At 53.0% G+C, this 13914-nt stretch overlaps 1 protein-coding gene across 1 annotated transcript in view; it reads left to right on the top strand.

Moving 5' to 3' along the window:
- Window positions 1–13432, top strand: part of DLGAP3 (DLG associated protein 3) — a 42753-nt gene extending 29321 nt beyond the window's left edge. The window contains exons 7-10 of the mRNA XM_075539098.1: window positions 9715–10199; window positions 11075–11166; window positions 11507–11650; window positions 12284–13432. Coding sequence (XP_075395213.1) covers window positions 9715–10199; window positions 11075–11166; window positions 11507–11650; window positions 12284–12502 — 940 coding nt within the window. The 3' untranslated portion in view covers window positions 12503–13432. The remainder of the gene's footprint in view (window positions 1–9714; window positions 10200–11074; window positions 11167–11506; window positions 11651–12283) is intronic.
- Window positions 13433–13914: the final 482 nt, after the last annotated feature.

The following is a 13914-nucleotide window of genomic DNA, read 5'->3' as shown; positions in this document are numbered from 1 at the left end:
AAGTTGGTTCACTTCACTCTGTTGATCAGCTGTCTGAACTTGGCTGTTTGTGTCAGAGAGAGAGAGAGAAAGGGAGAGAGAGAGAGAGAGAGAGAGAGAGAGAGAGAGAGAGAGAGAGAGAGAGAGAGAGAGGAGTGCACTAATGCATGAAGCATTCGGGAGTACAAGTCCGGGAGGGGTAAGGACAGGCTGAGCATGAGGTCTTTATCAGTGCTAGCGGAGGTCTTGGTGGCGTGGAGGCACATGGGGGGTGAGGGCAAAGAGGTGTTCAATCAATGTGTGAAAAAACCCAATTGCCTAGGACAGGTTATAGCGGGGATTTAGGAGGACTGACAGGTGGGGAGAGAATGCTGGCACTTGTCTTTGGCTAGGCTCTCTCACTTGTCAGCTACAGGCATCCTTCGTCGTGCACCTGCACCTGCCTTTCTGTCCCTTATGTCCCTGGCACGGTAAGTCTGACTCACCCCACACCATTCCCCAACTGGTACATAAAAGGGAGCCAGGAAGACCAGAAACTTTCTGGGCAGACCTCCAGGGCGGAACTCTTAGCCAATGCTGCCCCACTTTCCTGGACTCTCTTGTCCTTTCTCCCATCTCAACGGGTCCCATTGTCTGTTTGTCTGTCTCTCAACTAAAAATTGCCAGAGAGGCAAGACCTCTCCTTCCTTGTCTTTTCAAGGAGTTCTCTGCCAACCCCGTGGGTGAGAAAATCAAACTTGCTGCCCTGGTGGCGTACTGGGTTATGCTTTGGGCTGCTAACTGTAAGGTCAGCGGTCTGAAGCCACTAACCTCTCCTTGGAGGAAAAAAGAAGCGTTCTCTACCTGTAAAGATTTACAGCCTTGCAAACCCACGGGGGCAGTTCTACTCTGTCTTCTAGGGTTACCAGGAGCCAACTCAATGACAGTGAATTTAATTTTTTGAGTTTTGTCCCACTTATACCTGGGAGTTGTCCATAGCGACCTGTCCCTTTTTCCATTTTCTCCTTATGGGTGACTTGGTCTGGAAATATACAAGGGTGGGGATGATACCCTGCCAGTTCCATCTCCATTCCACTCCCGCTCGAGATTGCTTTGTCCGCTTGATGGCCGTCAAGTACTGTGTTAGGCACTCGGAACCAAATTGTGAGCAGAACCCTGAATCCCTGCCCGTGTGAAGCTTACTGCCGTGTTCTAAGGATTTCATAAATGAGGTAGAATGGTTTCGGTGTCATTCATGTCTTCAGGTACCACAAAGAAGAGGTATGTGCATCACGATTAGAAAGAGTCTGAGGGGTCAGGCATGACTTCGCAGAGGAATTGACATCTGAGCAGAGATCTGAGCAGGATGGGCAGTAATTAATGCAGTAGAATTAGAAGACAAGAGTGCTTGAGATAGCATATGTCAGGGACCCATGGTGGGAGGGGACATACCTAAGAGATGGTTACCCGTTCTGTCTCAAGGTGCCCTACCAGTCCTGCTCCCCCAGACCCCGCAGACTCTGGATCTTGATGAAAGAATGCAGCGATGTCCTGAGAATTTGAAGACTGCTCCCAGGGCCTCCACCTCTCAAACCATTGGGATCCCCCCACCCCCCGATTCTTTCATATTTAACTCCTCTCGCTAAGACCTTACCTTTTACCTGTGTTTCCAGATTTAGCAAACCACAAGAAGCCAGGATGCCCGATTCAATTTGTTTACCACATAAACACTAAGGCCTTAAAAAAAAAAAGGTACAAGTATGTCCATGTCGTTTTTACATGGCCTCCTTCTCTACACCTGCATGTGCCCACCCAGTGCAGTGGAAGATTCTGTGCAGACCCTCTCCCACCCCCGTCCTGATCATTTCCAGTGTTGGCGCAGTGGTAAAGGCCGTGCTAAAAGAGCAGAGTCCCGTGAGCCCAGAGAAGGAAGAGTCCATCCTTGTGAAATTAAATTCCAAGAATTTAAACATTTAAAAATTGAAAAGATGAAGAGCTGGTTGGCCACACACCCCTACCGTGCACACCGCCTCTGTTCCACAGCATTCAGCTCCAAGGACAGTTTTTGACCTTCACGGCTCCTCTCAAACCGCCTAGTCTAGCCTCCCAGGCCCCAGGCTGGGGAGATGGGCTGTGGGGCTGTTGAGTGATGGTATGTTCAGCCACTCAAGGTACTGTCTCCGCGAGGGGGGTGGGTTTCTACAGAGACGGGGACAGTGCTTGAAACGGCACTGCCCCTTTCCTCCCTGCCCACCTCCCTCCCTGCTGCTCCCCAGCCTGCTGACAAATACCCCTGGAAAAAACCTCTTTTGACAGCTCCTGGATGCTAAGCATTTCTTGTGCACTGTGTCTCTTGGGACAATCCAGTTTCTTCCCAGAGGTTTTCTGTGCGATCCCTTAGAGAATCACAGTAGTCAAGTCTCCCTGAAGCAACCATGATCGCAGCTCTCAGAATCATCAGGAAATCGATCACTGTTACCCTGGGAAACTCAAGGTGGGCTCAGGGGATGAAGCTCCTCAGCCTTGTGAGAAAATCATGGGGGAAGACGTTATGGATTATTGATGACTCATAACTGAAGCCCGTTTCCATCCAGCTCGGCTGAAGGACCACAGCAAATGGGAAGGACGCCTGCCAAATCCAGAACGAAACAGGGACATTAACTACCCTGAAAAGTTATCCCTTACAGTTAGAGTCCTTGGTGGTGCAAAATGGTTAAGAGCTCAATGACTAGCTGAGAGGTTGGCAGTTTGAATCCACCCAGAGGTGCCTTGGCAGACCAGTCTGGAAGTCTGCTCCCGAAAGGTCATAGTTTTGAAAACCCCTGTGGGACAGTTCTGCTCTGCACACATGTGGTTGTCGCGAGGTACCCTAGAATTGGTTCTGCCACATAGCCACCCCGTGCACAACGGAACAAAACACCACCCAGCCCTGCGCTGTTCTCATAAAATTGTTCTTCTGCCTGATCCCCATTGGTGCAGCCACGGCGTCAACCCATCTTGTTGAGGGCCGTCCTCTTTTTCACTCTCTGCCACTTTACCAAACATGAGGTCCTTCCCCAGGGCCGGGTCTCTCCTGACCATATGTCAGTACGTCTGTCCTGCACACATGAGGCCACTGTAAGTTGGAATTGACCTGCTGTCACCTAACAACAACAACAACAAAATAGTTAGCTCAGGTTTGGCTGCAAGAAAACCCCCAGTTGCCACTGACTTCGACACGAGAGAAATTCATGTCTTTCTTGCTTGGAAGACGTGCGGGGCAAGTCAGTTGAGGACTGCTAGGTCCTCACAGTGTCAAGACCCAGGCTCCTTCTATCTGATTGCTCTCCTAGCCTCACCATGTGACTTCTACCTCCTGCTCCTACGTGGCTGCTGGAGGTCCAGCCATCACATCTGCAAGTGGGTCAGCATAAAGGAGGAAGGGACGAAATAGGGTGTGTCCTCTTCTTTTAAGAACATCTCCCTTACCACTTCAGTTTATACCCAGTGTGCTAGAAGCTAGCCACAGGGCTGCTTTCAGCTCCAAGGAGATCGGTAAAAACATATCTTTATTCTAAGCAGCATGTATCAAGCTATAAAATTGTGGCATCCTATTATAACGAAGAAAGGGAGAATGGATAATGGGAGGAGATGATACTTAGTAGTCTCCAGTCACATTCCTCCCAGCCAACCAACCAACCAATCAACCAACCAGTGTTTATATGTGAGCCATTGTCCTACATACTGTTGAGCCTGGGATACAGATATGCAAATAACTGATACCACGTGATATGGAGTATCAAAGAGGATTTGTGTTAGTGCCATGGGAAAGCAGATGGGAATGAGCAACAGCGATCTTGATGGACGACAATGCTCAGGCTCGGTCCTCAGAGCCGCAGCCGGATCATTTTGGCTTGTCCATCACCCTTTCTTTTCAGCGAGCGCTCCAAACTTGTCCCCCTCTCTGTAAGAGCTAACAGTTACCATGATGAGCCAGGTGACAGTCCAAGCTCTCTACACAGAATGGAATAGTATACTCATGTATAGGTGAGGAAACTGAGGTACAAGTCATAGAATTGGGGTTTGGCCCCAGCAGTCTGGCTCCAGAGTACTCATGCCTAACCACCCCGCCAGTGGCTGCTCATTCTCATTCTTCCGTTGACTGCCAGGAACTTACAGCATCCAAGGGTCCCAATCACTTCACTGTGATGCTGGAGGCCACCTGGTGGGAAAGCTTTCTGCTCCCAACTTCCTTGCATCTCATCCTTGGCCTCCTCCGGCAGCTTCATCTTAGGCAAACCATGGAGTGTAATGATTGATGAAGTGTCCTCTGTGGTGTGTCAGCTGCTAACTTGACAGCTGTCCCTATCTTGTTCTTAGGGAAGTCACTTGCCCTCCCCATGCCTTAGTTTTCTTATCTGTAAATACAGTGAGGACCCAACATGCTTACCCATGTAATGTGCTTAGCCTAGCCCATCTTAGGTGCCCAGAGAATTAGAGTTTAGTTTTTTTTTTAATTGTTATTGTAAATTGGATGACAGTTTACAGAGCAAATAAGTTTTCCATTCAACAATTCATACACATTTTTCTTCCCCCCAAATTGTTTCACTCAAAGCTAATACAGATAGCATATCATTCCATAGTTCAACCACATCGAGCAGTGTTGTACAATTGTTGCCACAATCAATTCTAAAACATTTGCTTCCTTCTTGAACTCCTTGACATCAGCTCCCTTAACCCGCCCCACTCACCCTACTGAACCCTTATTGTACTTGCTTGCTATAGGGTCATCAGTTCTGGGTTTCATAAACTGCAAACTGGAAAAACGTATAACAAAAATTTAAGAGGGTCACCTTGGATGGACAAAATATATCTGAGATAAATCCCAATTTGAACAATCAAACAAAAAATCATACCAAAAGTGTTGAAAACCAGATTATGTTCAACGTGCATCAGAGGCGTGGGTTAACTGACAAGGGTTAACTGTTCAAGTCAGGTTTATCGTTTTGATCTTCTGGAGTCATCTCTCCAATGCAGTCTGTTTGGTAACCAGTTTCCTCCCATCCCTGTATTATGGACAGAGGGAAATCAGTGGAGGCTTTTTCCTATGTAGAGCTCACAAATGTACCTCGGACTCCCACTGTCACCTATAGCCTTCTGCAAACCAGAATCTCACAGTTTAGGCTCTGACAGGATTCCCTTCTTCGGCTTCAGATGATATTGTTTGCAATCCTTTGATCACTGTTGTTGGTGTGCTGCTTCCTTGTGGACTTAGTTGACATCTCACTTAGATGGCTACTTGTTTGGAAACAAGCCTTTCAGACCCCAGATGCTCTTCTGTTTGATAGCTAGGCACCTTCTAATGTCTTCATCACATTTTCCTATAGCACCCATATTTTCTGTGTTCCCTTCCTGAGGGTGAGTATCGAGCAGGGCAAAGAATGTACAGAACTAATTGTTCTTAAGCTAGGATTTAGTGAAAACCCAAACCCATTCCTGGATCTATGGTTTGTTTGTTTGTTTGTTTGTTTAAATCTACCTTTGGCTCCCTATGGCGACCTCCTTGTGAATCTATGGTAGAGAGTCTTATCAATAACCTCCCTGGGGCATAAAGATCTTTGGTTACTATTGTCATTGATTAGCTCCTGGTAGTAATTTTTAAAAGCACTGCTGAGAGTGGGATATTGGGCCAACATAGGGGAACTCCATATCACAATACCAGAATTATTCACCTATGCAAAATTAATCCTTTCATGGCTGGACTCTATTTACACAAACAGTGAGAGCTGGTTGGCAGGGAAAATTTACAATAATATTCACTGAGAATGTCAGTCCCAGGTTTGCAGGAATAATATATATCTTAATACAGCGTATCGGGCATTGATGTAGTAAGGCAATGATTGTCCATCTACCCACAGTTCAATGCTCTTGGTATAGCCATCTTCTGCCTCTTCAAACACCCTGGATTTTCAGTCTCAGGTCCTCAGGGTCAGGCGGGTTTGAGGCAGAGTCCCGTTCTCCTCGTGGCGTTTCCGCATCGGCCCTCTCTTGTGTGCCCTTTGGAGCGTGTTGTGCCCCCTGAAGACCCAGGATTCAATGCCCCGGTGCTCAAGGGCACTTGGCTTGGGTCCCCAGGATGCGCCCAGAACCCTGGGCCAATGTGGCATATTTTTCATTATTCCCCGCTCCCCACCCACGTGCTCCCCTAGATGTGTCCTCTCCCTTTCCCCTCGCCTGACTTGACTCCCATCAGTACCCTCAGCCCGGATGCTTGAGGGGAGGGCCAGGTGCCTTTTCAGCTTCTCCAGACTTCCATCTTCAAAGGCAGAAATGGGGGGCTGAGTTCTCACATGGCATTGTTCTAACCTTGCTTCTCTTATTACGTGTTCACTCTCTGGCCTTCCTGGTTCCTCTTTCACATTTAATGACTCATGTGATGACATTAAGGAGCCCTGGTGGCCTCATGGGTTAAGCACTCAGCTGTAACTGAAGGTCAGAAGTTCAAGTATGCCAGCCACTCAATGGGAGAAAGATTAAGCCGTCTGACACCTTGACGAGGCACAGTCTCTGAAACCATCAGGGGCCAATTTTACTTTGTTCAATCTATAGGATCACTCTGAGTTGGAATCCTCTCTTTGGCAGCGGGTTTTGTGGGTGATCCCATAGGTTCCATCTGGATAATATAGGCTGATGTCCCCATTTCTGAATCACACCTACAAAGTCCCTTTTGTCGGGCAAGGTAACCTCTTCGTCAGGTAATCGGTTCAGATGCCGTGCAAGGTCAGCTCCTGTAGGGGCTAGCACGTGGATCTCTTTGAGGGTGCCTTTTATTGACCCCGTAGGTTCTTTCCCTTCAAGACAATGGGGCTCAGGAACCATCTCAGAATGAACCGAACCAGTTGCCATGGAGTCGATGCTGACTCATGATGGCTCCACGTATGTCAGAGTCGGTCTGCGCCCAGAGGGTTTTCAGTGGTCTTTACGGAAGTAGATCAGCAGGCTTTTCTTTCAAGGACTGGGCCCCTCCCTTGGTGGTGCATCCTGCTGGCTGAAAAGTTTCTTGGAAACCTTGTCTTTCCTGGCTTTCTCCGCTTTCTCATAGCCCACTGTGGTCTGTGCCTGCTCCCACCACTCTACTACAGTCCTACCAGCCCTGGTTACTGCTGGTTCCCGGATCACCAAATCCACGGACACTTTCTGTCCTCACCAGCTGTGGTTGGCTGTCCATTTCTTCATGAGATTCTCATCTCTCCTCTCTGCCATTAGATCACGTCCCCCTGGTTTACTTGATCATCTTCTTTGGCTTAGACTCTACCGGCCGCTGAAAATGTCTGCATTCCCTAGGGCTTTGGACCGTTTTTGTTTGAATTTAATCTTGGAAACACACCTTTTCTCCCTTTTCTTGGACCCATTACTTTGCTCATCTTTTTTGGGGGGAGACCTTGTCCCAGACGGCTGGTTTTAAAAACCACTTGTGCAAGGAGGACTTGCTCCTGCGGGTGCTGTGCAGATCTCTGCACCAGGCTGGAGGTGTTAGTGAGGACTGTGCTCCCAGAAATCCCATAAGCATCTCAATGTCTTTGATCTTCCTGGAAGCAGATGCAGGGAGCTCAGTTGGGCACCAACCTGAGAGCCATGAAATCCCTGGGGAATGTATACTTCTGTTCTGGACTTAGTGGCCTGTTTCCATCAAGGCAGCATGTGTCCTCTCAGGACCTCTCAGCGAATGGGGTGAAAGGCAGCAAATTCACTGGTACCAAAAGCCAGATCTGTGTTTACTGGTGGCAACAGGAAAGCAAGCAGCGATGGAAGATCTTAAATAATGTATTTATCAGGGTAAGTTTCACCTTCGCTTATGTGATTTGCAACTGCTGGAGCTCCAAACAAACCAACAGAACACAGAAGCTCAGAGGCACCAACATATTCAAAGGGAGCCAAGGTGCATCCTTCCAGTTCAGCTAGACACAGAAGCCTTTCATCAGAAACAGAGAAGGATTTAACCAAACAAGGAGGCTGCTGCTAGGTGCATGGAGATTGTTGAGGATCAGTGTTGGGATAGTCAGGAAGGTTCTCAGAGCAAGAGGAAGCTCAATCCCAGGAATGGCCAGGAAACAAAGAGAAGGAAGGCCACTTCAGGTGGGACTAGGCTGTACAAAGGTTTAGAGTCAGGACAAAGTATACTTGGGGGACAGGGAAAATGCAGGGGCCGGAGGTTGGAGAGAAGCGTAAGAGCCTTAGATGAATGCTAGGCTAGGAAGTTTGAACTTTACCTTGTTGGCAGCGGGAACAACAAGAGGATTTCAAACAAGGGTTTGAATTCAGTTTTAGGATGACACTCTGGTCTTGGGTAGACTGATGGGCGATCATTGCGTCCCAGATCTTAAAATATACAAGGTTTTGAGCTAACGAGGCATGTTGGCAATTGCTAGTTCATCCCCCCCCCCACACACACACTTTTCTATGTTTGTATGTATAAATAAATAAATCGTTGGCCTAGATGGAGCTCTGGTCTGATTCATAGTTCTGTGCTGCACAGAGTGGAGACAAAGGTACCAGAAGGAGGCCGGTCTCGTAGTCAAGGTAGAGAGGATGCTGCAAATCTTGACCAGGGCAGGGTGGTACACGTGGGAGGCAATGCAAATGCATTCTCTCTCTTGGTGGGGGCTGGGACATAGTGCTCTTTGGAGATTGCACATGAGTGCATCTCTTGCCTGGGTCCTGCAGCATCCTTCTGGGCCTGGTTGCTATGGCAACAGGCTCCCAGCAGGCAGCCCGCCAGCTGGAGGGAAGCAGACAGGCAAGCAGTAAGGCCTGGGCAGCAAGAGGAAGGTTCAAATTGTAGGGTGGGATGGAGGGAATCCCTGAAATGATGTAGGGGACCCTAGAACGGACCTCCAAGCCTCTCCCTCTTCTGACCCTGGCCCCTGTGTGGGTGACGGTAGCTTAGGAGACATGGATTTTCTTTTCAATCTATGAATTTCTAGATCTCAAACTTTGGTTTCAACTCCCATCCCTGACTACCATTTTTTAAAGCAACGTCTAGCCCCAGTCTGATGTATCGGGTACTGGGGTGGGTGGGAGATGGGGTGGGGTATGAGGGGGTCAGGAATGGACTTCACAGGGGAAAAAAAGCACTCCTACTCTGAACTCCAGTGAAAAAAAGAACAAAGCCAACTGATGTTCTGTTTTGCATATCATTTGCATACCACTAATTCAAAGACAAGAAATTTCTGTTAACAACTTAATTCAGTTCCACTGCCATGGCTGACCAAACTCTGGGCTGAGGGGGTGGAGTGGATCCCTAGGGACGGGCTCTTTTACTGAGTTTCCAGCCCCCTTTCTAGCAAGGCATTTCTTGTGGGCTAGCCGCTGGTGCAATGGGGCTTAGGGGGTGGGGCTGGGCAGCCCAGCAGACCTGGGTCCAAATTCTGGTTCTGCTGTTTTATAGCTGGGTGGGCAGAGCCCTCTTGACAGATAGGAGGCCATAGTAGCCCAGCGGTATCATTTATAAAAATAGTGAAATCTTTCTGGCTTCATTAAGAACTAGCCAGTTCTCTGGATCCTCTGGTCTACCCCACAATCCCGCTTCTGTCAGGCCCCGCATCTGCTCTGCCCACACGGGCAACAGGTAGGGAGATCACGTACTTACCCGCTGCCAGACCTAACCTGTTTGCAGTGTGTGGATTAATACCCATCACTTTGTAGGCTTCTTTTCCTTTGGGGCTTGGGGCGGGGACGAGGGGTGGCGGCAGAGATGACAGCCACCTCTCTCATCAGGCGGGCGAGATTCAAGCGCTCCAACAGCGTGACGGCCGGGGTGCAGGCAGACCTGGAGCTGGAGGGCCTGGCTGGTCTGGCCGCAGTCGCCACGGAAGACAAGGCCTTGCAGTTCGGACGCTCCTTCCAGAGACACGCCTCTGAGCCTCAGCCTGGGCCCCGGGCCCCCACCTACTCAGTCTTCCGCACCGTCCACACGCAGGGCCAGTGGGCCTACCGCGAGGGCTACCCACTGCCGTACGAGCCACCGACCGCCGATGGGTCCCCCGGGCCTGCCCCCGTCCCCGCTCCCGGCCCCGGGGCCGGCCGCCGTGACTCTTGGATGGAGCGCGGTTCGCGGAGCCTCCCCGACTCGGGCCGCACGTCCCCCTGCCCCCGCGATGGCGAGTGGTTCATCAAGATGCTGCGAGTAGAGGTGGAGAAGTTGGAGCACTGGTCCCGGCAGATGGAGCGCGAGGCGGAAGACTATGAGCTGCCGGAGGAGAGTGAGTGAGGGGCTCTGGGCGTCCGCGGAGAGCTGGTGGTGGTGGGCGGCAGAGCAGCAGCAGAATGAAAGATCCCCTTGGCCCCGGGCATGAGCTGGCCTTATGTACTGATTCTTTTGCACCGGAGCTTGATGGGTCACCGTTGGCAGTCCACCATGCTGGGAGCTCGTGAAAGGAGGCAGCGAGGGGCAACTGAGGCGGCAGAAGGACTGGGCCGTCAAGGAGATGGTGACCAAGTCACCAAGCCCTTGGTGGCAATGGGGACATTGTTACAGTCTGGCTGGTGTGAGGATCCAGGTGGGAGGACTGAGTTCGAGGTCAAGGCAGAAAGGGGATGTGGATCACTGTGGATCACTCTGAGATCAGGTCGGAGATCTAGCCAGGCAGACACACCCTTAGTCCAAGGGAGGGTGTGGCCTTTCCCTGCAAGACCTGTCAGAGGGAGACACAGCTTTGCCCTCGACTCCCAGGTTTCGACAGGGAAGACAAGTGTCAAGGGTCGGAGATTATTTGGTAGTTCTTAAGGGATCAAGTAGTTGTATACTGGTGAGTGGCAGAGTTCTGTCAATGGGTGGCCATTGAGCTGGCGCCTCTCCCTGGCTAAGGCTGGCCTGGCGTCCAGCTCTTCTCTGACACCAGGAGAATGAGAACTGTAAGTATAGGTTGTACGAAGGAAAGCATGTCTGGTGTCTGGTGGAATGGGATAGGAGTGGCTGGCTGGGAGTTGGGGCCGGGGCTGGGACTGGGACTGGGAGGGACTTGGACAATGGATCCATATTCCAATGCACTGAAGAGGCACAGCACTCAGGGTGGGTGCCTGGGGGCCAGGGAGGAACCACGTTGCTCCCTTCTCTGAGTGTCCTTCTGCATTCTAGTCCTGGAGAAGATTCGCAGTGCTGTGGGCAGCACACAACTCCTCCTGTCCCAGAAGGTTCAGCAGTTCTTCCGGCTGTGCCAGCAAAGCATGGTGAGTGCTCTTGAAGGAAGCTGACTGGCTTTGTGTACCTGACAGGTAACCGTGTGTGTGTGTGTGTGTGTGTGTGTGTGTGTGTGTGTGTGTGTCTGTCTGTCTGTCTGGAGGTGAGACCAGGTAGCTGCACAGGTACCTCTGAGTATTGTGTGTGGAAGTGGGACCAGATGCTTGTGACCCAAGAGGGAGAGGCCTTGGCTTTTTTGTCTCTCTTTTAGCCTCCACCCCAACAAGAAAGCAGCACCAGATGGGGTGTGGTGCGGGGGCTCTCTCTAGTCCTGGCTCATGCTCAGTCCTCCCAAACCCACTGTCTCTCCCCTGACTTCCTCTCTGGCAGGACCCCACTGCGTTCCCCGTGCCCACCTTCCAGGACCTGGCGGGTTTCTGGGACCTCCTGCAACTCTCCATCGAGGATGTGACCCTCAAGTTCCTGGAGCTGCAGCAACTCAAGGCCAACAGCTGGAAACTCCTGGAACAGAAGGTACAGTGGGTAGCGCTTCAGGCCAGGAGGCCAGGCCCTGCCAAGTGCTCTTCCTGGAGAGGCGTGCTGGGGGTTGGGGGTGTGCTGTGGAAGGAGAAGAGAACCATGGGCAGCAGGGACATCCATGGACTGGTGATGGGCAACGTCCTTCTTCCAGAAAGACTGCCCTCTCGACCTCCGTGCTCATCACTGCCTGAGCTTGGGTCTGCTGGGGGTCGAGGGAGCAGAGCTGGTGCTTCCAGAGGGCGCAGACCACCTGTTCTCTGGCCAAGCCCACGGGGGCAGGGCCTTCAGCTCCGAGGCTGTGCAGCTAGACCTTGTCAGCGACGGACCCTGCGACCTGGTGGTGTAGGGACTTCCATGACTCTGTCCGGGGTGGTGGGTTGCGGGTGCCAGCAAGGCGAACTGCAGACCCTTTCCGGGGACCGTGTGGTCCCAGGTGTCGCGAGCGGGGTGACCACCAGGTGGCGCTCGAATGCAGCCTTTTGACCTGGCCGGCACCGACCCACCTGGGGCTCCGGGCCCGGCCGGGGAGACCCGTGGCGGCTGCGGTGGCGTTTCCTTACGCGCGGCGTTTGTGGCCCCGGGAGGCCACCCGGCCCGGGCCTGAGCCGCCGCCCTCTGTCCCGGCAGGAGGAAAAGAAGGTCCCTCCGCCGATACCAAAGAAGCCCTCGCGGGGCCGGGGCGTGCCGGTGAAGGAGCGCTCCCTGGACTCCGTGGACCGGCAGCGGCAGGAAGCGCGCAAGCGGCTCCTGGCGGCCAAGCGCGCCGCCTCGTTCCGCCACAGCTCGGCCACCGAGAGCGCCGACAGCATCGAGATCTACATCCCCGAGGCCCAGACCCGGCTGTGAGCGGCCCGGCGCGCCCGGCCCGCCCCGGGCCCGGCCCGCGGCCTTCTCCCGTACTGTACGCCCAGCGTCGAGGTCACTGTGAACGCCGGCCGTCCGTCCGTGCGCCGCGCCGCCGGCCCCGCACGCCCGTCACCCTCGTGGGTTTTTTACCTTCCTGACCCCCACGAGAAGGCGCCAGGGCCGGGCCGGGGGCCGGGCCTCTCCGCCCTGCGCCCCGCACCACTTGGAACCCCCTCCCTCCTGGCCCGACGCTTTGTCCCCACCTCCTGCGCCCGGGGCACCTTCTCTGCCACTCTCCCCCACCTCCTCCCCCCAGGGGCCAGGCCGGGCTGGGTCCCTCCTCTGGGCTCTGCGTCCCTCCCCCACCCCGCGGGGCTGGGCTTCGTGGGGATCAAGCTTCGTGGCTTTTTATGAAGAATCCCCCCAACCCCACCTGGGAGCCCGCCCCCTACCCCCACCCCTCCCCGGGGCTCCACCCTCAGCCCGCAGCCCACCGGGCCCAGGGGTCACAGTGGCTGGGCCAACCCAGGACCAGGGCGCCTGGGCCTCTCCCCTTTCCTAGCGGCTGGGGCGGGGAGATGGGGGCTTCCCCTCCCCACACCCGTGGCTGTTCCCACACCCCCTTGAGAATCCCAGGAAAAATAAAACGGCGGAACTGCACTCGGAGCCAGCTGCTCTCTGGAGAAGAGGCCGCCTCTTGCCCGGCCTAGGGGCTCCGGGTGAGGGGCGGGAGCCTACGCCCTGGGTGTGGGCACGCACCCGCTGGGAGAAAGGGATCTCGCCTCACTGGGGTCCCACTGAGCACCTGGACCCTCCCGGAGGGGCGAGGGAGGAGGAAGTCAAAGACGGTGTGAATCTCCCCCCTCCCCCGCTCCCATGGTTCAGGCCATCGCCCCTTCTACCTTCTGGTCATTTCAGGGCTCGCCCAGAGACACGCGCAGCACTCACTGCCTGACACACAACATGTGCTCAATAAACCGGAAGTGTGGTTATTAGCGGTGTCCCTGGGTGATGAAAAGGGTTAAGCGCTGGCTACGTAATGGGGCCCTCAGACGAATGAATGGCCTGGTGAGCTCCTTCTGAAAGGTCACAGCAAGCGGAATGCAGTTCATCAATCGACTGTAAGACACGCGGGCCACGGAGAGTCCTATCCGGATCAACGGAGGGTTCTCTGTGTGATTGTGATGACGACCAAACCCTACTGCCAATTAGTTGATTCTGATTCCTAGCAACTCTGTGAGGGGTTGCTAAGGCAACTTTTCTTTATAGCAACAGACAGTCTCACCTTTCTCCGGGGAAAGGCTGGTGGACTTGAACTGCAAACCTTGCAATTAGCAGCGTGACACTTACCCAACAATGCCACCAGGGCTCCTTTAACCGTGGTGATGATGATGATGATGATGATTGTCACA

Source organism: Tenrec ecaudatus, chromosome 1 (assembly GCF_050624435.1).
Source record: "Tenrec ecaudatus isolate mTenEca1 chromosome 1, mTenEca1.hap1, whole genome shotgun sequence".
NCBI classification, from domain to species: domain Eukaryota; kingdom Metazoa; phylum Chordata; class Mammalia; order Afrosoricida; family Tenrecidae; genus Tenrec; species Tenrec ecaudatus.
The sequence above is the reverse complement of the archived record's forward strand: the minus strand, read 5'-3'. Positions and strand labels throughout refer to the sequence as shown.